We start from the raw sequence: 27,131 nt of genomic DNA on the forward strand, positions 1-27,131 counted from the left end.
ATAATTTATTATAAAATCTCATCTTTAACATTTATCCTAAAAAAATCTACTAAATAACTTGAGATGATAAATTCTTGATTTATAAATATATAAATGTGCACCACCATTATATTTTAATTTTTTAATTTTGTTTAGCCACCACTTAAAGTTGTAAACAGAAAGTTTTTAGGGAAACCAATTATATATATCTCGATATTAAGCATGAAATTAGAGAAGTTAAAAGAGTAAGACTCCTTGCTCCTTAAGTTTGACCTTCGGAGAATCCAATAAGTTAATTATATATTAACTCTTATAATTAGTTATCTTTAGTCTTTTAATTTTATATTTTTAAAAATTATATTCGGATTCTTATACGTAAAATCCGTTAAAAAGATATTTTTATAAGATTAAAAATAAAAAAAATTATCGAAAAAAATATGAATAAATAATTTATTTTATTAAGTATAGAGATCTCAATATAACTTTGAAATATATGTATTGAAATATTAAAGATAGATATAACTTTTGAAAATATAACCCAAAATTATAAGTTAGAGTGATGATGTAAGAGAATAGTATCATCAGATTATATATATATATATATATATATATATATATATATATATATATATATATATATATATATATATATTCTAATTAGGTGAGTTTATCTTGCGATTTGATATTTTGAAGATAAAAGGAAAATTAGTACCATCACGATCATAAATTACATCAAGAGAAGATGACACAAATCTTACAGTTGGACGGTAGCCTCACACAAATGCTACGGAAGGACCAAAGTCTCAATAGAACCCTCCTAAAAGGAAGAAAAGTGGATTCGGTCCACCTAAAAAAGCAGCAGTAGTACTCCTCCACTATACTCCCCTGCATTCTGAATCTGACTTGGTCAAACTCCTCAGCCTTCTAAGAAACCTCACCCTCCTCTCCCACCCGGCTCTCCTCTTCCTGCCTCTTGCCTTCTCCGGCGATTCCTCCCAGCTCCATGCCGCCGACCCCTCCTCCTCTTCCTCTCCTCCTCCTCCACCACCGCTGTCACCACTGCTTCCCACTCTCGCCTGCAGCTCCGCCACCATTTTCCTCACTGCCTCCTCTGGCTCCTCCCTGTGCCGTAACAGCACCTCCCCTACCTCCGCCGGTGTCATCTCCGCCCCTGCCCGAATACAACTCTCCGCCACTCTTAACATGTCATGCTCCGTCGCACCGACGTACCGCTCGACTAGCTCCCTCATTGCATGCGCTCCACATGCCCCCAGCCTCACATGCACGTCCATCCTCCCCGGCCGCAGCAGCGCTGGGTCGACTGCTTCCGCATAGTTCGTCGTGAACACTATTACCCTCTCCTCTCCGCAGCATGACCACAGGCCGTCGATAAAATTCAGCAGCCCTGACAATGTCACCCTCCCATCATTGCTATTGCCGCAGTACTCATCTTCGGAGTCAGAACTATCGTTGCTGGTCGAAGGTTGGGGTCGCTTTCTTGCTGCTCTTTTCCTGCTGGCAGAAAGAGCTGCTGCAGAGGATTTCGCGGTACCACGGCGGTCGCCAGTGAGGTCGAGAGAGCAATCGATGTCCTCAATGACGATTACAGAGCGATTGCTTGTTTGGATGAGTAAGGAGCGGAGGTCTGAGTTGTGGGAGACTCGGGTCAGCTCCAAGTCGTAGACGTCGTAGCGGAGGTGGTTGGCTATCGCAGCAATGAGCGAGGACTTGCCGGAGCCCGGTGGGCCATGCAGAAGGTACCCGCGCTTCCATGCACGACCAGTGCGGCGGTAGAACTCGCGGCCCGCCGCAAATGCATCGAGATCGGCGAGGAGGCTGGTCTTGACTGGGGGATCGAGAGCGAGCGTTGCAAACGTAGCCGGGTGACGGAAGGGAACAGAGGACCACGACGGTGGCCCGCCGCGGGGAGAATTGGTGTAGAGGCGACGGGGGCGGGAGGAGCGCTCGAGGTGGTCGGCCTTGTCAGATAGGTGGGAAAGGTAAGAGCCGAGAAGAGCAGCAGCCGCGCGCTTTGGCAAGCGGAGGGAGAAGGAGCGGCGCTCCTCGAGGGAGTCCTGTAGGGTGTCGGCTTGGTGGGTCCAGAGGAGCCTGTGGCCGGCGAAGGAATCCTCAAGAGACTGGTTAGGGGAGAGGGAGAGCGAGGGAGCGGCGGCGGAACCGCGAGGGAGAGAGAGGGTGAGGCGAGGAGGAGCCGACACTGAGGCGGCAGCAGAGCTGAGGAGGGACTGGTGGAGGTAGAGGTGGACATGGCGGTAGAGGTCGTTGGGCTCGACGGCGGAGGAGCCGAGGAACTCGGGAACGTCGAAGTAGGAGTAGGGGGTGATGGAGTCTTGGAGGGACTGCCACATGGAATGGAGAAGGGAAAGAAGCTGAGAAGGGAGAATGTTTTGGAGGATGGTCAGTAAGCCCAAGAGTGACCACATCTGCGATAGCAGCTCCATTTTCTTCCACTGCAATCGTTGCCGCTGCTGCTGCTTCCTCCAACTAAGCTTCGAGTGTTTGTATCCTTGTGGATGAAGGTTGGTAGAAAGTAGAGGACGAGGGGGCAATGTCTAAGGCTTATATAAAGGGTAGAGAAAGAGAAGGGTGGCATTGGAGGGAATCGGGCAGCATGGGAATATTGGGAACAGTCCATGGAACGAGAGAAAAGAAGATAAAGGCATTAAAGTGAAAGGAACGGAGCAGCTGAGAACTAAGCTTTGTGTTTTGCTTTTCTTTGCTTCTTTTTGCTTTTACTTTTCCTTTGTTTTGCTTTCGTGCCTCGAGGGAAGGAGAAGGTGAGAATGATGGAGGAGGGAGAAGAAGAAATGCTTGTTTGAGCCCAGTCCGTGCACACGAATAGCAGCTGACTTGCTGAAACTTTCTAGCTTCATTTATAATGCTTCTTTAGTTCATGCACACGAAAGATAACATGGAGTTAGCTCAATTCTCATTGATACAGCATCTAAGAAATGCATCTCGTTGCTAAAATGTTTGATATTTATGTGTAAATGAAGCCCCATTATATTTCAAGGATTTTATTTCTTATTTTTTAATATTATTTACATTGATCTTAGAAAAGAGATCACATAATCAAAAAAGAAAAAATCCACATTATGTGGGGTTGGATTTGGGAACAATGAGGCCATGGAAAGTCATTGGAAGTGGAGCAAGGAAAGTTATAGCATGTTAGAACCAAGAAAATACACGATTTAGAGTAATGTTGTCGTCTACAATGTGAGATAGCCTCCCTATCTTCTGGAGAATTGACATTAAACACCATAAAATAGAAGGTTGGATGATCCATAAAGTCTTCTATGAGTGGTAAGATTCTTGTTATCTTTGCCATTGTAGCCCAAAGTAAGAACATTCATTCTTGTTATATTTACCAGCTAAATTGAAGATCCAACATAGTTGATCTATCCAGGATATGTTCATCAATTAACTATACTTGATTCGCTTTAATTATTTAGTCTGATTTAAGGATCGATTGCTTTGTCGTAAACACATAACTTCAATTAATTTTAAATTTAAAATTATCTAAATTATTAGTATAATTAAGTTAAATGAATAATAGTACACTCGTCATATCACTTAGGCCAATTTACTTATTCTTAACATATGAGACATAATCCAATAATAACTATGTGAACAATTTATCGCAATCTAGTTTGATGGATTACTGATCTACTGAGTTAGTCGAGTTTGGATCAATGATCTAAAATATTTATATACTCATAAAGTTGATATTACTAGTATCCAATTGTGCGAGGCAATTGCATCACCCATCAACCTGCTTCAACCCTTCCAACTGGCCATAAAACTCCTGCATTCTTCTTCTCAAGAGGAGAAGGTTTTCCTGCCATAATCTATAGTAGTAGAAATCCATCATGGGTTGCACTTAAAGATCTTCATATAAGAACAAACCTTTTTCCATCGTTCAATCTCACCTGTGTGAAAAATACAAAGAAAAAGCATTTATTCTCTTCCCTCTCGTATTTTCTTTAGACAAAGCCAAAGCCTTTAGTCTCCTCCTCGTATGCCCTTTGTTGACATACAACGCTGCTGGCCGAGGAAATTGGATGCTATTTTAGCTGCGTTACAAAAGCTGAGAAAAGGATGAGAGTTATAAGTCGGTCCACGTGAAAAGGAATCATGTTGATAAGAAAGAAATAGACCAAAGACAAAACATAAAGGATTATAAAGAACAGCAACGAGGGAATGTCAATATTCTTTGGCCCAGACTTCTTTTGTTCCCCTCCTAAGTCACTGATAAAAGAGATGATGTTGTGAATACTATGGTGCTGTGACGAAATTTGGTCAATAATAGAAGTAAGAATAATTATTAAAGAAACTTTATTGATGAAGTGAAAAAGCTTAAATATATTAACATATCTCTCTTCTATTTATACAGATTAGATCATGCCCCACAAGATGATGCTTCTATCAAGGATACCAAGTAGAGCAAGAGCAGATCGTTGCTGTTGCTATGATTGCTGTTGCTGTGAGGGCACAAGCGTTCCTTTCATTCCTCTTAAGTCCGTCCTTCGTTCTCCTTAAGTCCGCCGACTTCTTAGGAATTTGACTTTTCTCAACGTTGTTGGTCGCTGGTGGTAGTTAGAGAAATCTTATCTTCTATCAATAATATCAATAATAAGTGACCAATTATAGTATTAGAGTTCAAATGCTTTAGATAGAATAATGATATATCTGTATCAGATTTAATTCGTCTCCTTTTATTCCACAGATATAAATATTTTCAGCAATTAGGTACTGTAGGTCTCTATTATAACTGTGTCAAGTGTGTCTTGCATCAACGAGTGAGTCACGTCTAGATTTGATTGATCTGAAGTCAACCTGTCTGTATACCTCTTGTTTGGTTTGCATTGGAGATGGCATCTTCAGCACATGATTAGGAATCCGATTAAAGTTTCATGATAGCTTTCTCGTGGGCTTGTTTTATTCCTTTAGTTTCGATTCCTGCAACTTTCTATCCCTTTCATAACCACACTCCTTATCTTTCTCTTGTCTTTAGGCTTCTCCATCAGTCTCTGCTGCTAAAGGTGCTTAGTGGCATTGAGTAGGAGCTAAAGCTTTAAAGAAAGTTGATGTCCTCAAACCAATACAACATAGTGGCTCAAGAATCTATCGCTCACAAGTCTTATATGCTCATAATTATGTTGCTCTCAAATAAATCCTCCTGACTGGGAACATGAACACAAATAGGTGACTGCCAATGAAGTTTCCAAAAGCAAGAGCTTGTATTAGAATAGCTTAATGGGGTTTCACGCTTGTAAAAGCTGACTTGCAACGAAATTAGAATCTTAGGTATGTGTGTTATACTGCTGCAACAGAAGAAGATTACACAGAAATGTGCAAGCCATATTGCTCGAGCAGCTGTCATGTTGTCATTATCTTTAGCTAAAAGCACTTTAAGCTTCGCTCGAGTTAAAGAACACTTTTCAGAGGTGAATCCTTTTAGCTACAAGACAATGCTCGGATAGGACGAGAATGACTGAAACCTCAAAGTCAAGAGAGCTTTTCTTTGCTTGGAAATGCATTAGTTGTTGTACACCTGAATTCCTATGCTTGAAGAGCTGCCGAAGAGAGCTCTTCTTCATGCCGTGGCCACAAATCGCTTGTGATTAATGCAGACCAGAGTTCTTTGCATCAATGGCCATTTGCCGAAACCGAATTCCACACAACCTGTCGCAAAGAGGTTTAATTTGTAGCATGGAATCTTATCCTATTATTTGGAAAGATGTGTAGGCATTTCAAGTTGATTGAAGTTGAAACTTGTGCTGTATGATCGAGAATTTAGGACTGCTTTCTCTTGAGTGCTCGGTCTTTTCCTTTGTTTCTGACCCCTGCAACTTTTCTCTCTCTTTCTTAACCACTCTCCTTATATCTTTGGTTTATCTTTATGCTTTTCTACTTGGGCTGTTGATAAAAGCTATTAGGTGCCATTGATTAGGAGCTAAAGCTTACAAAAGCTGAGATGGTCATAGTTGCACAAGAATCTATCATCAGGTATGAAGATGATATGCTCATGATTATGTTATTTCCAAATCCATCGTATTGGGAACATGAACAAAAAGGCAGAACCTTCTCCTCTACTAGTTGAGTATATGAACATGGAGAGTTGAAGCATTTGAGAAGCAACATCTGCTGTTACAGGAAAGTCATCAACTGTATAATGACTGCTCTTCATTTCAAATAAGAGATCGCCTCGACACAAGATTTGAATCAAATGATACTGAGTGTAGCATTCAAATCTGCTGGTTTTTTAGTGTCAGGCAGGTGAATGGCACGCATGAGCACATAGTTAAAGCTAACAAAGAGGTAACAGTTTGTATTGGAACAGAACAGATCAATGGGACGCATGCTGGTAAAAAGTGGATTTTTAGACTCAGATTAAAGTCTTGGCCATGTGTGTCAGACAGATTCCATCTCTAAGATTTCAAGAGTCCAGAAATGTGCAAGCCATTTGCCCATGCAGAGCAATCTTGATGTCAATATCTTTTGCTAAGAACACCTTTAGAGCCTTTTTACTAGATGCCAATGCAATGCATTCAATCTTTCATGTGTTGATGTGTCTCTACCATTAGCTGCTATATTGACAAGTTGGATGAAGTTCTTTGGTGTACCATTTTATGAGGATGAAACATGCAACGAAAATTAAAGTCTAAAATCTGTAGAGAGAGAGAGAGAGAGAATTAGGACATATTTCAAATCAATGATGTTATCTCATCTACTTGAAACTGCTACTCACCCAGCTTTTTTCTTGAAGGCATAGAAACAGTGAGTGGCACGCATTAGCAAATCAATAAAGGGAAACATCCTGTATTGCAAAAGCTCAATGGGGCCGCATGCTTGTAAAAAGTGGATTTTTAGACTAAACTTAAAAATCTTACCCATGTGAGTTAGATTCCATGTTTAGGGGAACCAACAGAAGAAGAAGATTGTACAAAGAAAGAGAGAAAGGGAAGGAAACTTAAGATTCCTGAATTGTGCAAGCCATATATGCTCCACAGAAGGTTTTTATCCATGTCTTTTGCTACAAGATTGAGTGAGTTATATAGTTCTACAAAATTGCCACAGCATGGGCTAATGCCATCAACTTCGTCTGACTTAAATCATTCATTCGATTCCAATTGTCACTAGTCAAAATATTTAAATTGATATTGATAAAATTATATTCATCAGATCCTGTAAGTCAATCTAAGTGTGCCATTTTGCTTAAATTTTACTCATTGAACTTGTGGTCTTTTGATAAAAACAAATATATTGGTATGTTCAATGTAAAAAACAAAAAAAAAAATCATAAATTGACTGAAATTTAAATGAGATGATAACCTTGTCGATTCCGTCGATAAAATTTTATTGAAAAGCCTAAGATTTAATGATTCTTTGCAAACAATAAACTGAATCAATCTTGACTCCTAAGAAACATCATACAATTGAATACATATGACACGAAATCATAATTATCAAGAATCGGACTAGACATTGATTCGATCTCATCTTTAGTCATTGGGTCATTGGTTGTGATCGATTGATCTGACTGATCCTATCGCAAATTTAATATCTTTTAAAATAAAAACAAAAATATATTAATAATATTAAAAAAAAGTTTATAAAGATGAAGTGGCTATGATCCCTATCAACTTAAATCTGGACATCAATCCAGTCATTTTGTAGCTGTATCTGTTAGGATTATTAAAGACTACGAATGAAGACAGTAGCAATTGTGAGGAGAAGAGCTTCGACATAGGAACATCCATCCGTCCCATGAAGCCAACGTATTGTACAGAACACGCCTAGCTGCTATTATTTTGGCCATTGTCATCATCTCCTTGGAGTAGAATAGCCTGTATCCACTCGGTCCCTCGGATCAATCGATGAACTCGTTTGGTTCCCATGAAGCATTCTCATCCAACGAATACAAAAAGATCCACTTTCTGGTTCTCCTCTCTCCTCTTTCCTTCTCTTTGCTTCGGTTTCGAGGAACAGAAAGGTATGAGTTCTGAGCAGGATGATCAGCAACGTCGCGGCTGTTGCAGTAGTAGCCTCGCCGGTTTCTTTTCTGTTCTCTCGGAGTCTCAGCACACAAGCATGCCAAGACTCGATAAGAAGGTATACGACATCCACAATTATGCTTGTGTATGTCTGTCTCTATTGCACTGGTTGTCATATAGTTTCCTATTTCTGGGCAAGATTAATGAGCTCAAAGAGGAGGTTCGACGACAGAAAGAGCTCAAGGAGACCTACAAAGCCCGGCTTGAGAGGACGCAGGATTATCTCAGGTACTGTTTAGAGGTGGCAAAGGAGAATGGATTCTTGCACCACATATCCGGCGATCAAGAAAGCACTCTCCCCACGCAAACCGACCATCAGCGGCCAAGTTTACAGGCAGTGGATGTGGTGCCGAGTGACCCTCGTTTGGCCGCCGTGATGGATCAAGCTAAGCTGAATGGTTGGTACGTTGAACCGGAGGAGGTAAGTGCCGTCGTCTCCTCTTCTCGCACAAAGCTCTTTCTTCAGCAATTAAAGCTCACAATTTTTGCCTTTGTAGTTGTAATGAATGCAACCAAAAATGATCAACCTACACTAATTATAAATGAGTTTTGAATACTTAATTTCCAAAAACACAAAAATCTCGAATCCGGTCGGTCCTTTGACTCCTTCTTTGTTCATATGCTTTAACATTAATGACGTCTTTTAATGAGATATTAATGTCCAATACCAATTAAGACAAACGTCGTTATGGCAACTTTGTTCATGCTCGCTAGCAGATAGAGTTGCATGAACAAATTGGTAGAGGAACTACTGCCGATATATACCGAGGGACATGGAGAGGGCTTGGTGTTGCCATCAAATGGATTCACCCCGGCGTCTTCGATGCCAACGGAAGCGGCCAAGCCTGGTTCGCCGAAGAACTCCACACTCTGTCACGCCAACGCCATCCCTACGTGCTGCATCTCATGGGCGCATGCTTCCACACGCCACAAAAAGGATGGCTGGTCACCGAGCTGTTGAGTGGGAAGACGTTAGCGGAATGGCTGCATGGGCACAAGGAGAGGCGAAGAGGACGGTCTGTGCCTCTTCCTCCTCTGGCGGAAAGGATAGAGAAGGGACTGGAGGTCGCCATGGCGCTGCTGTATCTTCACCAACAGAAGCCCAGGGTCATCCACAGGGATCTCAAACCAAGCAACATACTTTTGGACGCTGCTACGCACGCTCGAGTCACGGATTTTGGACATGCTCGGCTTCTTGCTGACGGAGAGCAAGCTCTCACCGGTGAAATGGGTAAGACCGACAGACCATGACTGTCACAGTACACAGTAGTATGATTGATCGATCGCGTGTTTCGTTTTGGATGATGATTAGGGACTTTCGTGTACATGGCTCCTGAGGTGATCCGTTGTGAACCCTATACGGAGAAATGTGATGTTTATAGTTTTGGCATCATACTGAATGAGCTGATCACCGGTGAGCATCCCTACATAGAGACGAGCTTTGGTCCCGCTAAGGTACGATTCATTTACCTGCTCCGGTCCTCGAACGATATATGTATGTTAACGATTCCTTCCAAATATGTGGTCTAATCGCCATGAATGACTGAGATCTAGTAGTCTAATCTGTGCATTTCTTCATGGCAGATTGCGCTAGAGGTGAGTGAAGGCAGGCTTCGGCCAAAGCTGCCCGAGCATGATCATGAATGCAGAGAGCTCACAGAGCTTATATGCTGTTCTTGGAATGATGATGCTTCAGCTAGACCCTCCTTTGCAGCGATCAACTTGGCTCTTAGGAAGATCATTGACAAGTTAAAGTAGTTGCCAAGTCCAATTTGCAAGGCATGTTTCTTACTGTTCTACAAGGAGAGGGAGAGGGAGAGGGAGAGGGAGAGAGAGTGGGAGGGAGGGTACAGTTTATAAACTGACATCATGACATGCCAAATGAAATATGGTGCATCTATCTACTTCAGTTAGATTGCCTTCAAGCATAAGCCAATACTGTTGCAAGGTAAATACGATACTGGTTTATTTCGCTAAGAAACAGTATTTCTCTGTTTAACTAACAAGAAAATCCAATTTTTAATCCATGTCAGTATATAAGTATCAAGAAACCCTTAACTGCTGGTACAAGAGGATCAATTTTCCATTGGTAATTTAGCGAAAAGAACCTTTCTGTATATATGTAAAAGAAATATAGTGTAGAATAGTACTTTGAAACATGAAACAGGGAAACATTAAATTACATGTAACAAGATTGTTTTCTCCAAGCCAGACATATATTAACACAATAAAAGTTACTGCAGTAAGTAAATTAGAAGATACCCAAGTTCATTCAATAGTGAGCAAACCAAGTGTAGTTGGAGAGAGAAGTATCATCACAGTTCTAGTTTCAAGAAAACAAACATAATGACAAAAAAATGGCAGTTAATTACCACAGGTATGGAAGTATTGGTACTGGAAAAAATTATTGCAGTATGCCACTAAAAGGTTTTAAGAGCAATGTTTTTTATTAATTTGTGAAAAAGTAAGTCCAAGGTTAAATCACTGCATAAATTTTATCATGAAGTAAAGCGAACCAATGGACTAGTGAACCAAGGCTCAGCCGGCTCAATTCTCAGTCCGGATTTGATAACTAAGATCATTAAAGAAGTAAATTGATCTGAACCTTTTCATGCATTCTGCAACATTAGCAACATTAGAGTAGAACAATATCAACAATTAGGCTAGGATTAGGGAACAAAATACTGCTGATGCCTCGAGTCAAAAAGTCAATCTAGTTATAAATATGGGGACACCATGGTAGGAGACGCAAATGGATTTCAATTTCTCCAAATGACTTTAAAGATATAGTAATACTATCAGAAGAAACAATACAAGTCATGAAAACTGCATTAATAAATAAATCCAACTAACGCACCTGCTCCACAATTAGCACCGCAAGTACAACACCAACTTTTGTGAAAAGAACACACGAGCTTCCATGATCCAGAATGGATCATTTGACAAAGAATTTAAGTTGTTTAACAAAAATTCTCAGCTTCAATGGAAATATATAACAGAGAACAGCACTTCGCTCAGAATGGTACATCTATCTGATCAAGAAATATCTGCATAGAACTCAGCGAGTTGAAGATCACTTCTGACTGATGTAAAAAACCAAACAATATCTGAAGGTTGAGAAACCATGGTGTATATATTTTTTCATATGCGAAAGAACCATAAATTCTGAATGATGAATTAATAAACTGAGACCTCAGCATCAATAAAAATATCCTTGGTCCACTGCAACTGAAGCATGATAAAGCTCGACCCAGATTCTGGCAGTGATAACTTTCAAGTTAAAAGTAAAATGGTGGTTGTATTAGACCAGAATTCATAATTCATTCTCCCCATGTGCATTAGAAAGATACGAGAATCCAGCAACAATTATGTACAGAGCTTTCCAATCAAGTCAAGCAGGTATTTGCTCTCCATGGAAGGATTAACTGTGTCTGTCTTCACAACAGTTATTTTCACTCGCTGCTCTTCACCATAGTGTTCTTCCTTGATTTTGAGCCTAAATAGGTACTGCTCAAAGAGGCAACGCCGAATGATGTCTCCAAACTTTTTATCATCATGCTCTTGATGTTTTAGCTGATAGAGCTCCTTCGCGGAGCAACCAATGATCTCCTCTCCAGACTCCTGGAAGGCTGTCACCCAAGTCACTCCTGTATGGTCCTGCACTTGTGCCTGAAGAAGATACCGATAATCACATTCTTCAAATTCTTTAGAACATCTATCACAGCACCAGTTCCCACTAGCAAGCTTTGTCACCTTCTTATTACATGGCCTATCACCAATTAGTAAAGGACAAGCTGTGTAACAGAAATTATCTGTCTTGATGAATGAGATGGTGGCTTTGACAGTCACCCAGTCAGGCTTATTCCCCCTTCCAAGACCCTCATCTTTGATCTGAGACACGGTCTTCCGGCTATCATTTAAAGCAAGCCCAGGCATCATATCTTTAGAAATGGAGTGGCTGGAAGCATCCTTTCCTCCTCCATCAAACCATTCTCTCAAGATATAAGTCTCAGGAAGATCAGGATCTATAAAGAGTTGGGTGGAAGAAATTGTGCCAACTGACTTACCACTGAAGTCACTAACCTTTCCTGCCTTCACAGCTAATGCAGGGAATAAACCAGAACCAAGCTTCTCCTGTAGTTGTCTACCTTCTCTGTTGCAGAAGTCTCCCCATAAAGTTAGCTCAACACTTCGACCAGACACATCCTTCAAATTAAGAATTCTTCTTTGTGTTTCCATACCATTCTTCCTCAGTATTGTCATCGAAGGGTTAATAGATTCAACAATCCCAATAATATCGATGATTGAATTGTTCTCTGCATTCTCTATATCAATGATTTGTCTGAAATTAAAATGTTGTGTTGGAATAGAGCTGTCTTCATCTGGACAACACTCCAAAGTTGTTGTTGACTCCAAAAATATTTCCCATTGATTGTTGAGGTGGTTAAAGTTCTTCTGCGCAGGTTTTAAGCTTCCCTTTGAAATTAGGTAAATCTTTCCAACCTCCACAGCTTCATAGAACCGGTCAACAACAGCGTTGAAACAAGTTGCACGTATCTCTCCTCCATCTGAATCAAGGAGATCAAAGGAGAACACTTTGCCATCTCCCTTAGCATTATTATATCGCCGGATGTCTCCTTTGGCTGTCACTCTTGCTTTGATGGCCCATCGCCCCTGATAAGGATTTAGAGCAGCTATCGGAATTACCCTAGCAGGTGCTTCATTTTTCATGATTGACCCATAGCTCTTGTAATTGGATGGAGGCCGATAGACGGATTGCACATTGAAGTTCTGGACTTTGTTGCCAGAGTTCATTGCTGAGCTGGAAACAAGTTTTGCAGCCGGGACTAGTGACTGAACTCTTGAATTCCCAAAATTGCTACTAGATGATAAGTCAAGAGTCTCTGATGCAAATTCTGGATGTAGTTTGAGATTCCCAATAGTCTCACAATCTCTAATTATAATCTTCATTTCCAAAATGACAATGATCCTGTGTCATGACTGGATCCATTATTAGTAAAAAAGTAAAAAAATCTGAGAAGGCATATTTAAACATATGAAATTCTCAGAAAAAGATGCATCATGTATATCTCCCTACTATATGGGGTTGGCTACACCGATCTTTTTCTGCTATTGAGTTCTAATTAAGGAACCATCAGAATTATGGAGGAAAGAAAGATACAATTTCTGCTTCATTTTGAAGATGAACCAAAAAATGATTCATCTGAACTCTAACAATATTTCCACATCAGACATACTCTTTCTCCAATTTGCTCCTCTACATAGAACGTACTTACCAAATACAAAATAAGGACAGATATACATATATTTACAATAAAAGAATATATTTTTTAATTATTTTCAGTGCAATTCAAAATCTCCATTTGTATCAAAGAGAAAGGGGAGAATCAAAGAAGCGATCGATAGACAAACCTCTGGTTTTTGACGGTGCTGCAAACGTACTCCAGCAACTGGACGACGGACCCACTCCTCACCGCGCCGCTCTTTGCGGCCTCATTGAATTTGACAGCCAGCAGCGCTTTCTGCGCCGCGGAGCCGTCAGACACCACCGCCCGGTACCGCTCCTGCGGCTCAGCTATCCGCTTCAAATCCAGCACCTGCACTACAGGCTTCAGGTCGAGATCGCCACCGTTCACCGCCGCGATCGCGTTCGCCGTCAACCGCGCCGCCATCCCCCGCGTCCAACTCCCGCCTCACGAGCCGATAATCGAGATGGAAGGCTGGATCTGATTCTTGCAGCTCCAATCGGCGACGAGAAACCGAATAATATGGGCAAGAGCTGGGAATTCAGGGATTAGAGAGCTTAGAAATCGATAATTTAGGGCTCGAGGAGAGCCAATGAGGTATGGAGGATAACCGAACACGGAGTTTCTCGGGGCCGTGATTGTTACGGTTGAAGTGAATTAAAAACTTAAGCATATATATATATATATATATATATATATATATATATATATATATATATATATATATATATATATATATATATATATATACATTCTAAGATTTACTTTAAAATATTATAAATAATCTAAATAAACTATTAACATCTACCAAACTTACTATGAGTCTAAGAATATGATATTATAATGATATATAAGTAATGATAATCAATAAAAATAATATAATATCACTGATGATATTTTTTATAATATTTACAGTACTTTTAATGTATTAATAAGAGATTATAAATATTAAAAAATAATATAAACGAGCCAAATAAAAATATTGTAACAGTTTCAATCAGTAAAAATAAAAAATAAAAAAATTAACAAAAGATTTTTTGATGAGTATTTTTTTAAATTAGGGGTATTGTTTGAGAAAAAGTAAAAAAAGGGATATCTTTTAAAAAATACATTTTTTTAAATCACATACACACACAACACATATATATATACATTTATATATGTATATATATATATACATGTATATATACATCTATATATATACATATACATATATAACATATATATACATGTATATATATACATATATACATACATATATATATATATACATACATATATATATATATACATATATATATATACATACATATATATATACATACATATATATATATACATATACATATATATATATACATATATATATATATATATACATATATATATATACATATATATATATACATATATATATATATACATATATATATATATATACATATATATATATATACATATATATATATACATATATATATATATACATATACATACACATATATATATACATATATATATATATACATATACATATATATATACATATATATATATACATATACATATATATACATATACATATATATATATATACATATATATATATATACATATATATATATACATATATATATACATATATACATATATACATATATATATATACATATATATATATATACATATATATATATATATATATATACATATACATATATATATATATATATATATATATATATATATATACATATACATATATATATATATACATATATATATATATATATATATATATATACATATATATATATATATATATATATATATATACATACATATATATATATATATACATACATATATATATATATATATATATATATATATATATATATATACATACATATATATTCGAACTTGAAATCAATCAATCTTATGTCACAACATATAGAGACATATAGTAATTGGCTATCTATTTTAAAGATTTTTTTTCCTTTTCTAATCTAAACTTTTGGAATTATTTGACACCCAATTAATTCCTTAAGATAATATTATAATAGGACATAAATTGGAATCTTAAATCTGTCCCTCAACCCAAAAAGATTTAGTAGAAGCATAAAATTGGCAATATGGAAACGAAGGCTCAATTGGTGTTCAGTCTTCTCTCTAATTATGTTCTTGTGCCAAAGTCTTCTCTCTAATTATGTTCCCTACTCTTTGATCCGAAACATCCATCCTTGCAGGCTATTAACCATAATGATTTTAGTGGAAGCTTCAGGCCACAAAAATTGTTTCTGATGCCAAGAGAAAACAACTCGTCTTCATATATAAGAAACATGATATTATAATATACTTATTACAACTCTATTGTTGAATTTAATTATAATTATTATTGAGTTAGATTTTGATTATCCGACGTGGATACTAATCGAAGTTCTCTTTTATATCTATCCCATAGTGATATAATAGTATTAGGTGAACCCGACAAAATTCTCTAATGCTTACATTAATCTCTTGTTCAAAGGATTCAACAAATAATGAATTTATATGGATACAAATGTATTTAAATAATTACCTAAAGGATCTTTTCTATAATATAGTCATGGTTAAATGCCTAAAATGGTAGACACCATCTTGATTACAAGTGTAATTATGTAGCATTATGATGATATATCAATTGCGTGACGATGATGTGTGGAATGATTCACGTGCTATAATCTACGTATCAAATATGATACTTATATAAAAATCTTAAGCTTCTCGATTTCTTCCGTTCTAAAATATATTTTGAGTGCTGGCCTCAACGTTTAATGTCTTCTCATAAGATATTTATTTTGATAGACTAAAATAAATCATTTATGTCCATTAACATATTTGATTAATATGATTGATGGTCATGTTGTTGTGGCAACTCCTCGAGGCTTATCAGCAAAATTAAGGTGACGTAAGTAAGTAGACTCATCGTGTGAGGGGCATCGAGGTTTGACATAAAGAAAGACTCAAATAAAAATGATGTCATTAATATCCACTAATTAAGCATGGCAATATTTGGTAAAAGGAGTGTTGATGCCATGGTAAAAATGGCAACAAAGGCAATCATCATAGAGTTATCCTTCCTTCCTAAGCGACATGCTATTGAGAACTTGAGTTGTCCGTAAATGTAAACAAACGTACACGAGACCATGGAATTCGATGCGTAGGGATAAAGATCTATTACCGATACCGAGGGGGTAGAACTCGTCGCCTGACATGGGGAGCACTGACCTACTATCACAGGCATACGATCGGCGGTGGAGTAACTCGGGTACCCGATCATAGTGTCTATGCCCCTTCTAATATTCAAATAAACACTTAAACACTTTGATAGGAAATTAAGTTAGACCCAATTCCAACCAAATTATATGTTAACCATGAAATTTAAGACATACACTAAGTTAAATAAATCCGGTAAGTCTAGGTTTCTTCCGGTGATCTTCCAGTGAATTTTTGACGATCTCTCGGTAATGTTCCAGCGGACTCCCGGTAAGCTCTTAGACTTCACGACGATCTTCTTAGCGAGTTCCGATGAGCTTCGTTGGCTAGCTCCTAGATTTCTCGATTAATTCCGACAGAAGTTCCGATAAACGTTCGGACTTCTGACGAACTCTTGAACTCCCAATGAAATCTCGTTCTTGACTCTGAGACTTCATTTTGTTTTATGCCTTGCTATCGTAGTTAATCCTGCACACTTAAAACCCACTTCGATCTAGACAATTATTACAAAGCTTAAATTAAGTGTTGTCCGGCATATCATTGGTTTATTGACGCTTCGTTTGATTATTCAGCGCATCGTCCTCTCTTGCGGCCTATTGCTCAATCGGTCAGTTGACCTCCGCAACTCCATGCCCGAACCCATGGCTTGAAGCCTTCTACTGTCAATACATCGATCGATCCTTCGGCTCGACGTCCAATCTTCTAACATATTTTTCTCCGGTCCAATATGATTCTTCATACTTTAATTATTTTTACCTGATTGAAGCTTCCTACGTCACTCAAAACACAGATCAAATAAATACTCTCAATTGGTTTCATCATCCAAATCCAAGATTCACCTCTAATATCCAAATAAACCCCGCAAATCATCCAAATCAAGAGGGCTATAATGAAAACCTCTAGTCCATTTGATCTATCAAATTTGAAATCGGATTCAAAATAATTATAAGCGATTTGGTTCATGTAAAGTTTTTATCCGAAAATCATTCAAACTAAAAGACTATAATGAGTTGAACTAAAATTGAAACAGTCTGTTTTATTTTTAATTTTTTAAAAATATTTTTTTAATTAATTATTTATTACAATTATTAGAAGATGCAGGGGGCATTTAATTGTTTATATTTTTGTTATTCTTGAAACCTAATTGATGTCATCGTTTCTTGATCGGTTTGATTCCAATTGGATTCTTGATCGGATCTACTCTATGTATATAGCTAAAACCAAAGCAAGACGGTAAAACGTCACATCATATGTGGCTCTCTCGAAGATGAAGTGACATGATGATTGGAAATATAAGGCGCAAACCACCAAAGCCGTATCCCTACATTCATAGTTGTCCCCTTTTGAGTCCTACCAAAATGATCGCAATGTGACAACCCATCGGACTGTGATGTTTTGTTTGGGTTCCAAATCGATGGCCGGACCGGTAGGTTTCCATCACCGAGCGATCACATCTTCGTAGATATATTAGTATGATATTTCTCACAAGTTTTCTTTACTCTCTCTTAATGTTACCATCTTTCATTGACAAGAGAAAGTGAATTCATGATGCAAATGATGTTCTAGTTCTCTATAAATATAAATACGATAGTGATCTAAGCAACTACTACTAGTCGATTAATAGATGGGAGTGTTCACTACCTACTTTGAACAACGAAATAAATGTGTAGCTATATGTGGAATATGAAAGAATAATAAAAAATAATAATTTATTGGAGGAGATATCATATATTATTAGGATTATTTTTTAGAACAATGGGTATGAACTCATTAATGTAGGGAGATTCTTCATCTACCAAACCAATATATCAAGGTTGGCATAATGATTTCCAAAATATTATTTAGGTTTCTTTTTTTTTTTACTACATAATATTTTGGAAAACACTCAACCCACCTTCTTAAAAGGACTAGAAGACACCTTATATTTTGATGATTTTTCTTTCTTTTTTTAGTTCTTGAATGTATGATGGCATAGTGATTTCCAAAATATTATGTAGGTTTCTTTCTGACTTGTTAAATATGGAATCAGATGAAATAGGATTATAATGGAAGAATAAAAATAATATTTTGGAACCATTATTGAACCATAAATACTTTGAACTGAAACATTTCAATCACTATATTCCCATCCATCACTTTTATGTTTCTTCCTTATGAAGTCTCAACACATTACCATTCTTTTCTAAAGTTCCTAGTTGGATACAAAACTAAAAATTTCTTGGAAACTTTATTTTTCTGGTCCACTATAAGCTTATTTCTTTTATTAGTTTATTGGTCACTGTCATTCCATTTAAATAATAAACCCTTAGATTCTTATACTCTAATGCTATAAAGATGATCTAAAAGCATAGTGCATATATGAGGCAGACCTTATTAATTATTAGGCATGTGATGGGTGTATTCCCTAAAGGCAGAAACATGATGTAGTTCAAGTGCTTTGCATGATCTGCACTTCTCCTTCACATGCATGAATGAATGCCTGCATTCTCGTTCAAATGCTTAAGGAATGAGCAACATTTCCACTTTGCGATCGTATTATTAATCGTCATCATACGTAATCAAGTGATGTATTCTTTCCTTTTTCTACAAATAATAAGTTATAAAGGTAGAATTCAAGTTCAGAATCTTGCGATCGATCATTAAAGTCTTTTACAGCCAAACTAACGATCATTTTGATCCCTTTTTTTCTTTATTCCGATATATACTGTGATGAATTATCTTTGGAGACAATCTTTCTGAGTTAAGATACTGTCAAGAGGCAATGGTTTTAGGTCCAATTCAGCCACTCCTCCGTATCAAAGAAGGAAGCTACTGAAGTGAAGCTGAAATCGATGTCCAGCTGAAAACAATCACTCCCGATCCAGTCTTCCATGGACGGCATATCGAGCAAGAGAGTGCTGTTGGGAGACATGCTAAAACAGACAGCCTCGTCTTCTTCTCCTGGTACTAGGGGAACGCCGTCAAGAGAAACATCACTTTGAGGAGCTTTGGAGGGGCTGGTGGGTTCGGCCGTCGTCGATTCATGACGCTGGTGGTCGATTGGAGCTGGCAGGAGTCCTTGGTCCTGGTGGAAGAACGTCTTGGTGCACCTCTGGGCCTTGGTTTGGACGACGGATGCATCTCCAGCTGCTCCCGTTCCCGCCGTCGTCGAATCGGCCAGGGAGACATTCAGGATGGGCTTCGTTTGGGATGCGTTGCCGTGGACTTTCTTCCCTAGGGTTGTGTTCCAGTAGTTCTTGATTTCATTGTCTGTTCGCCCTGGCAGCCTTCCTGCGATTAGAGACCACCTGGGAAAGAGAAAACATGGCATTTCTGGATGATCCAATGTCTAACCACGCTCTTCTTTCAATGATTCGCATTTCACGACAAGGTTTTAGGATGTTTGGAGGTTGAAGTAGCCGTAAGGAGGAGGATACCTGTTTCCAAGGAGCTTGTGTAGTCTGATGATGAGCTCTTCTTCATCATCGGATATGTTGCCTCGCTTGATACCGGGCCTCAGGTAGTTGAGCCACCGCAGCCGGCAGCTCTTTCCACAGCGCTTTAAGCCTGGCAAATTTGCGTTCATGAGAGAGAGAGAGAGAGAGAGAGAGAGAGAGAGAGAGAAAGAAGAGTGTGTTGTTGTGTGCACGTCGACAGGCTATTAGTTGGAAGCAACACATCAATTCTATCCCAGTCTAGCATAGAAGTGCACCTGCTCGTTTGGGGAGGCTCCTCCATTTACCTTCTCCATGAACCTTGATGTAGGACACAAGTACGTGGTCTTCCTGCGCAGTCCACGCTCCTGTCCTGAGCCCTTCCCTTACGCAGCATGGCTTCCTTCCCATCTCTCTCTCTCTCTCTCTCTCTCTCTCGTTTGAAAGAAGCTTGATTAGTTGTTGGCGACATTTATAGGTTGCTTCTCCAGATGACGGCATCCCACGAAGGCGGTGTGTGAGCAGAGGCTTTGAATGTTAGATGGCAAGGTAGCTGGGGATCAGAGGTCGAAGGAGCGGTGCCTATAAAGCCTTTTCCAAAACGTGGATGGGTAACAAATTAATGACTTTATGATTTGTACCCGAATATGTCTTTTACTTTAAAGATATTTTTATAGCATAAATAATTCAAAGCTACTCTGTGATATTATATAGTATAATAAATTTAAATATATATATATATATATATATTACATTAAAAATTTATCTCAAGCCTAAATTACCCACACAAAGTGGCATCCTTCGCTTACAACAAAGTCCGCACTGTCATCAGTCGTGTCCGATAAGGAGACCTTGTCCTACTCGGACTCGTTTTCCCAGTTGTGTTCGTCATCGGAACCTTCTCTATATAACTCATCAACGTTGGTCCTCCGCCACCTTCAACAACTCCTCTGCCATTGCGATCGACATCTCTGTCCTTGCTTTGGTTCCTCTTAGCCACCAAAGGCACAGCAGATGAAGAGAAGAAGAATACAAGGAGCAGAGGCGGAGACCACCATGGACAGCCCTGACTGGACATCGCTCCCGCTGGATGTTCTCACGAAGATTGGCGAAAAGCTTCCCGTCCCTCACCGTGCCTGCTTTCGTGCCACATGCAAGGATTGGTGTTCCGCACTCCTACCCGTTGTCATCCCGTCCCCGTGGATCTTCTTAGTCGGCAAGAACAGCGATACCTGCAACTTCTTGTCTTTCCCCACCAGACGCTCCTTCACCTACTCCCTTCTCCCTGAGCGCCACGGCGTGCGGTATGTGGGCTCTCAAGCTGGTTGGCTAGCAGTCTACAATGAAAACCTGGATGTCAGCCTCATAAATCCTCTAACAGCGGCTCGAATCTGCCTCCCCTCCTTCCTCACCCTACCCAATTTTGAGCTCGTCGGCGGCAGCTGTGTCCTTCCTCATCTCCACCGAATCTCCCGTTTTTTTGTTTCGAAAGTTATCTTCTCCGCAAATCCAACTACCCATAATTACATCGCGGTGAGTCTCTATGGCACTCCCCAAATTGAAATCGCCTACGCAAAAGCAGGCGGAGACAAGTGGAATCTTCTTCAGACGACATCGACTCAGAATCGTTCATACGAGGATATCATGTACCACAATGGGAAATTCTACTGCATAACAGTTGAAGCCGAAGTCTTCGCTTTTGACCTCAGTGGAGTTTCTCCCACCGTGACGGTGGTCGCCGAGAGAACGTCACTCGGTTTGACATATTTCGACGATCACATTCCTTGCTTCGGTGTCATACAAATTTACGGCAAATACTTGGCGTGCTCGAGCACCGGGGAGCTGTTCCTGATTTTTAGGCGCGAAGTTCTCTGTCATGAATCGCTGGGATGGAAGGGTATCATGGTTTGGAGGTACAATCCTCAGCGTCAGCCATGTTGGGAAGCTGTGAAGAACTTGGGGAATAAGTCCTTGTTGATCGGTATCAACAACGCTATATCGATTTCTACCGAGAATTTTCGAGGTGTACGACGAGATTGCGTCTACTTTATGGGGGCGCTGGTCAGAACCATAGTCGATGACCGGCCCGAATTCATTCTTAGAATTGGAGTGTTTGATGTGGAACGGGGAATGTGGGCGCGGGCAAACTATCAGTTAGAATCACACTCGCAGCCACCCATCTGGTTCACTCCCTCCATGCTGTGAACCAAGAAACGAGTAGTTCTTGCTCTTATTTGACTTACAACTCCTACTACTACATATAGAGATGATAGATACATTACAGGCCACAGTAACTATATCAACTTGTGCTTTGATATTGTGCACAAGAAAATGTTTTGCTTGATTTATGAAGTTGCACATCTGTTTTACAAGTTTGATATGACCATAGAAGATGAAAGCAAGTTTTCCTTCAAGAGGAAACAACATAAAGAAACATGTAGATGCCTTTTGCTCTTATATGAAATGTTGATTTTGAGTGATTTCTTTATGGCCTTATCAGTCATCATTAGTTGTGGGTATCACTAGAATTAGTGATTGATTTGAGATCCTATACCTGCAGGTGCTATTTGATGAGGTTACTGTAATGAATTAAATATGAAAGAATTACATCATCTAATTGGAAATAAAGAAAAATAGTTACTTAATACCACATGTTGCTGAAGACAGATCTTACTTTGAAAAAGATAGTGACTTGTGATGTGTGAATGATATTATGCAATTTGGTGAAAAAATAAAGGACCCAAAATCTTGAGAACAATGCAGGAGAAGAATTTATCGATAGTTGAAGAGATGTAAATTCTCTCTTCTAACATGTATAAATAGGGCGTATTGTATTCAACTCAATGCATTCTTCTTCTTTGTATTTTATTTCTATCATGGTATCAGAGTCATTCCGGTCTTAGGAAGGCTCTACTCTCCCTTCTGTAGCCTGTTCTCGTCAGAGCTAGGCATGTGTTCGGCACCTGACCTCTGACGATTCCCATCACCATGAACACAGTTGCCATATCTTTCTGTCGCTACATCTTATCGCCAAACACCTATGCTGCACTGCAATAGCCCCCTAGGCGTGACCTCTACCTCCGGCGACTGAAGCGATATTGATCCTACTGCAAGTGATCAGTACAGGTGGCATCAGCAGTTTTTTTTTACCCATCTTTTTTTTTTTTTTTTACCTATCTAATTGTTACAGACTTCCACTTTTTCTACTTTGCTCCTATATATGTCTAACATGTCTTCATCTAACGTTCCAATTACTATTCCCATAGGAAACCATAGTACCTTTTCCTCTATAGGCCTTATTTCTATCAATGCTGCCACTCTCATTCCCTTCAAATTATCCAACGGTGGCAACTATGCATCATAGCGTACTCAATTCTCTAATCTACTATTTGGCTATGATCTTTTAGGATTTGTCGATGGCTCTCTTCGTTGTCCGCCGGCGATGCTCAACATCCCAGGCATATCGAGTCCAATACCAAATCCGGACCATAAACTATGGTTACGCCAGGATTGTCTCATCCTTCAAGCAATTCAAGCCTCGGTCGTTGGTTCCCTCGCCCCACTCATTTCTTCATGTGACACTACTATCGAAGCTTGGTGCAAGTTGCAAACCACCCTGGCCAATCGTTCCCGTACTCGCATGCTTAGTCTTCTATCCAATCTCATGAAGATAAAACAAGAGGGAAGTACTGTTGTTGATTATCTACACAACATAAAGATTATCATCGATAACTTGGCCTTGATAGGCCATTCCCTCAGTGATGAAGAAGTTGCTGTCCATATCCTAAATGGCCTAGGAGACGAGTACAAGGAATTGGCAACAGCAATACGGGCACGTGATTCACTAGTATTATTTGAAGAACTCTATAACAAGTTGACTGACTATGAGATATATCTCACGCATAAGGACAGGTTGCCAAAACCATCCATTATAGCTCAAGTCAGTTAAAAACCTAAGAAGAAGAGCAACCGGTACAACAAGAGCTCCAAACAAACCTCCCCTCCTCAACAAAGAGTCGTCTGCCAACTATGTGACAAAGCTGGTCACTTTGCAAAAGTCTATAGAACTCGATCCAGACTTCCTCCTCCATCGCATTGGCCTCATGCAAATCTTATAGCTACTTCGACTACTGGTGATGAAAATTGGATTGTGGACTCTGGCGCATCTCATCACATCACGTCTGATTTACAAAACTTATCCATCCATAACGACTATGGCGAAACTGAAGACATCATCATCGGTGACGATAACAGACTCCCTATTACTCATACTGGTTCCACAGTGCTTAATTCACGTAGTACTTCGTTTATGCTAGATGATGTTTTGTGTGCACCCCAAATCAAACAAAACCTCATTTCTGTTTCCCAATTCTACAAATAGAATTATACCTCAATTGAATTCTTTCATAATTCCTTTCTTCTCAAGGATTTAAGCACGGGGACATCCTTGGTCCGAGGCCAGAGTAAAGACAACATTTACGAGTGGCTGTTGGTTCCACAAATCACCCAACCCACTGCCCATTCTTCAATCGCAGCTCCAATTGATGTGTGGCATCGTCGTCTTGGTCATCCCTCAACTCTTATTCAGCAAAAACTGATTTTCCGTTATTCTCTTCCTACGCTTAAATCCAATAACATCATAACTCATTGTGATGCTTATTTAAGTAATAAAAGTCATAGACTTCCCTTTGGAAAATCCTCCATATCCTGCTCTAAACCCCTTGAAGTTATTTACACTGATGTTTGGGGCCCCGCTCCAATCACTTCCTTTGACAAATTTAGATTTTATATTATTTTCGTAGACTATTTCACCAAATACACATGCTTATACCCTCTTCATCATAAATCTGAAGTTTCAACAGTCTTTACTAACTTTCGAAGATTGGTCGAGAACTTCTTTCAATCTAAAATTAAGACTATTTACTCTGATGGTGGCGACGAATATCAAGCCCTCACATCCTGCCTATCTGCTTGTGGGATATAACACCTCAAGTCACCTCCACACACTCCTCAACTCGTCGACTCTGCTGAACACAAACATCGACATATAGTTAAAACTGGTCTCACACTCCTACACTAAGCCTCTATACCACCAACTTTTTGGACTGCAGTATTTCAAGCTGCCGTCTACCTCATTAATCGTATATTCACTCCAATCCTCGAGTATGAGTCGCCATTTGAAAAATTATTTCATAAATCCCCGAACCTTCAAAAACTTAAAGTGTTTGGTTGTTTATGTTATCCATGGTTACGTCCATATACCTCACATAAGATAACATCAAAATCTAAACCTTACGTTTTCATTGGATACTCCCTTGATCATAATGCCTTTTGATGCTATGAACCCTAATCTCGAAAAGTCTTTGCGTCCCGTCATGTTATTTTTATAGAGACTACATTTCCATTTCACAACCCTGAGTCTCCTACTGTGCCACCTACTCCATCACATATACATCACTGGAGTACACCATCAATCCCGTCAATCGAGTCTCCCATAATATCATCCAGTCATTCTCCTCAAGATTCACACTCTCTCATTCTCCCGGTGCAACAGCTCCTCACCCCCTCCATTGTGCCTCTCCTTTCTTCACTAGGTTCCCCTACAACTGAAGGCATTCCCTCGGAATCACATTCGCTACCTTTATCGTCTCTTGAGACCAATGACACCGAAGTCCCTTAGACTCTACCGCCCATACCTACAACACACCCTATAGCCCCTGGACATCCAATGATAACATGATCCAAAAGTGGTGTCTTTAAACCACAACAAATTCTTGACCTACATACCATCACAACATCCTCGTCAGAGACCATTGAACCTACCACAATTACTCAAGCCCAAAAATCTCTATACTGGCGTAAAGCCATGTGTGAAGAATATGATGCACTCCTTCATAATTCTACATGGACCCTTGTACCCTCTCATCCCACATAAAACATCATCGGGTGTAAGTGCGTCTTTCGAATTAAGCGGAACCTAGATGGATCCGTAGCTAGATATAAAGCACGTCCAGTGGCCAAAGGGTTTCTCATCAATGACCTGATGTTGACTTCACAGAGACATTCAACCTTATTGTTAAACCCACAATAATCCGACTTATTCTAAGTTTGGCCATCTCACAAAGCTGGTATTTACGTCAACTCGACATTAACAATGCCTTTCTACAGGGGACCATAACTGATGATATCTTCATGCAGCAGCCTCTTGGCTTCATCCACCCTTAATATCCAAAGCATGTTTGTAAACTACAAAAAGCTATTTATGGTCTTCGTCGGGCTCCAAGAGCTTGGTACACCGAATTTAGCTCGTTTTTGGCATCAGTTGACTTCATCAACTCTAAATCACAGGCAACAATCCTATGGAAATCAAGGCATTCCTCAAGCATTTAGCAAATTGATTCTCTCTTAACGATCTAGGACCCTTGAGCTATTTTTTGGGAGTGGAAGCAACATACACATCTACCGGGCTCTTCCTATCACAACGAAAGTATATTCGAGATCTATTATCTAAAACGAATATGTAAGATGCAAAGGCAGTTACAACACCTCTGTCTACTAGCGAGTCGCTCAAACTTTGTGATGGAAGCCCTGTTACAGACCCAACTCAATACCATCAAGTCCTTGGCTCCTTACAGTACTTATCTCTCACCCGTCTAGATATTCATTTGTGGTCAATAAACTATCCCAGTTCATGCATCGACCATCTATTATACATTGGTCTGTAGTCAAACGAATCTTGCGGTATCTTCACGGGACTATCAATCATTGTCTCTTCGTCCATAAACACTCCCCTCTTAATCTCCATGCCTTTGCCGATGCTGATTGGGCAGAGAATTTTGATGATAGAATCTCCACGTTAGGGTATGTGGTCTTTCTTGGGTCTAATTCAATCAGTTGGAGTTCTAAGAAATAAAAGACAGTGGCCCGGTCTACAACTAAAGCTGAATATCGTGCTATTGCTACCGCTGTTGCTGAACTCAATTGGGTTACAAATCTCCTCAAGGAATTCAAAGTCAGCTCTACCCAAACTCCTACAATATATTGTGACAATGTTGGAGCTACCTACTTATGTGTCAATCCAGTGTTCCACTCACGCATGAAACACATTGCCATCGGCTTTCACTTCGTGCGAGATC

General features: G+C 39.3%; 5 protein-coding genes across 6 annotated transcripts; 2 read left to right on the forward strand and 3 right to left on the reverse strand.

Annotated features, from left to right (window-relative positions):
• Positions 1–673: 673 nt before the first annotated feature.
• LOC135593882 (AAA-ATPase At4g30250-like) lies at positions 674–2,537 on the reverse strand. Its single transcript, XM_065084197.1, has one exon. It carries the CDS (start codon positions 2,439–2,441, stop codon positions 855–857), a length of 1,587 nt encoding a protein of 528 aa, XP_064940269.1. The 5' UTR covers positions 2,442–2,537; the 3' UTR covers positions 674–854.
• Positions 2,538–7,668: 5,131 nt separating this feature from the next.
• LOC103999424 (serine/threonine-protein kinase STY17-like) lies at positions 7,669–9,828 on the forward strand. The gene is made up of 5 exons (XM_009421180.3): positions 7,669–8,115; positions 8,197–8,478; positions 8,775–9,288; positions 9,370–9,512; positions 9,642–9,828. Exons 1-5 carry the CDS (start codon positions 7,900–7,902, stop codon positions 9,813–9,815), a joined length of 1,329 nt encoding a protein of 442 aa, XP_009419455.3. The 5' UTR covers positions 7,669–7,899; the 3' UTR covers positions 9,816–9,828.
• Positions 9,829–10,797: 969 nt separating this feature from the next.
• LOC135580814 (replication protein A 70 kDa DNA-binding subunit A-like) lies at positions 10,798–13,957 on the reverse strand. 2 transcript variants are annotated; one of them, XM_065084198.1, is made up of 2 exons: positions 13,491–13,957; positions 10,798–13,047 (listed from the first exon to the last, which is right to left on the reverse strand). In XM_065084198.1, the coding sequence occupies exons 1-2, from the start codon at positions 13,748–13,750 to the stop codon at positions 11,424–11,426; spliced, it is 1,884 nt and encodes a 627-aa protein (XP_064940270.1). In that variant the 5' UTR covers positions 13,751–13,957; the 3' UTR covers positions 10,798–11,423. The 2 variants fall into 2 exon arrangements, with proteins under 2 accessions (XP_064940270.1, XP_064940271.1); XM_065084199.1 differs by having other exon boundaries at positions 10,798–13,058; positions 13,491–13,628.
• Positions 13,958–19,236: 5,279 nt separating this feature from the next.
• Positions 19,237–20,453, reverse strand: LOC135594415 (transcription factor MYB1-like). Its single transcript, XM_065084791.1, has 3 exons — positions 20,274–20,453; positions 19,999–20,128; positions 19,237–19,869 (listed from the first exon to the last, which is right to left on the reverse strand). The coding sequence occupies exons 1-3, from the start codon at positions 20,404–20,406 to the stop codon at positions 19,350–19,352; spliced, it is 783 nt and encodes a 260-aa protein (XP_064940863.1). The 5' UTR covers positions 20,407–20,453; the 3' UTR covers positions 19,237–19,349.
• Positions 20,454–21,009: 556 nt separating this feature from the next.
• Positions 21,010–22,200, forward strand: LOC135594156 (F-box protein At3g56470-like). The gene has a single exon (XM_065084566.1). The coding sequence runs from the start codon at positions 21,010–21,012 to the stop codon at positions 22,198–22,200; it is 1,191 nt and encodes a 396-aa protein (XP_064940638.1).
• Positions 22,201–27,131: the final 4,931 nt, after the last annotated feature.

The sequence above is a fragment of the Musa acuminata genome, chromosome BXJ1-9, assembly GCF_036884655.1.
Source record: "Musa acuminata AAA Group cultivar baxijiao chromosome BXJ1-9, Cavendish_Baxijiao_AAA, whole genome shotgun sequence".
NCBI classification, from domain to species: Eukaryota; Viridiplantae; Streptophyta; class Magnoliopsida; order Zingiberales; family Musaceae; genus Musa; species Musa acuminata.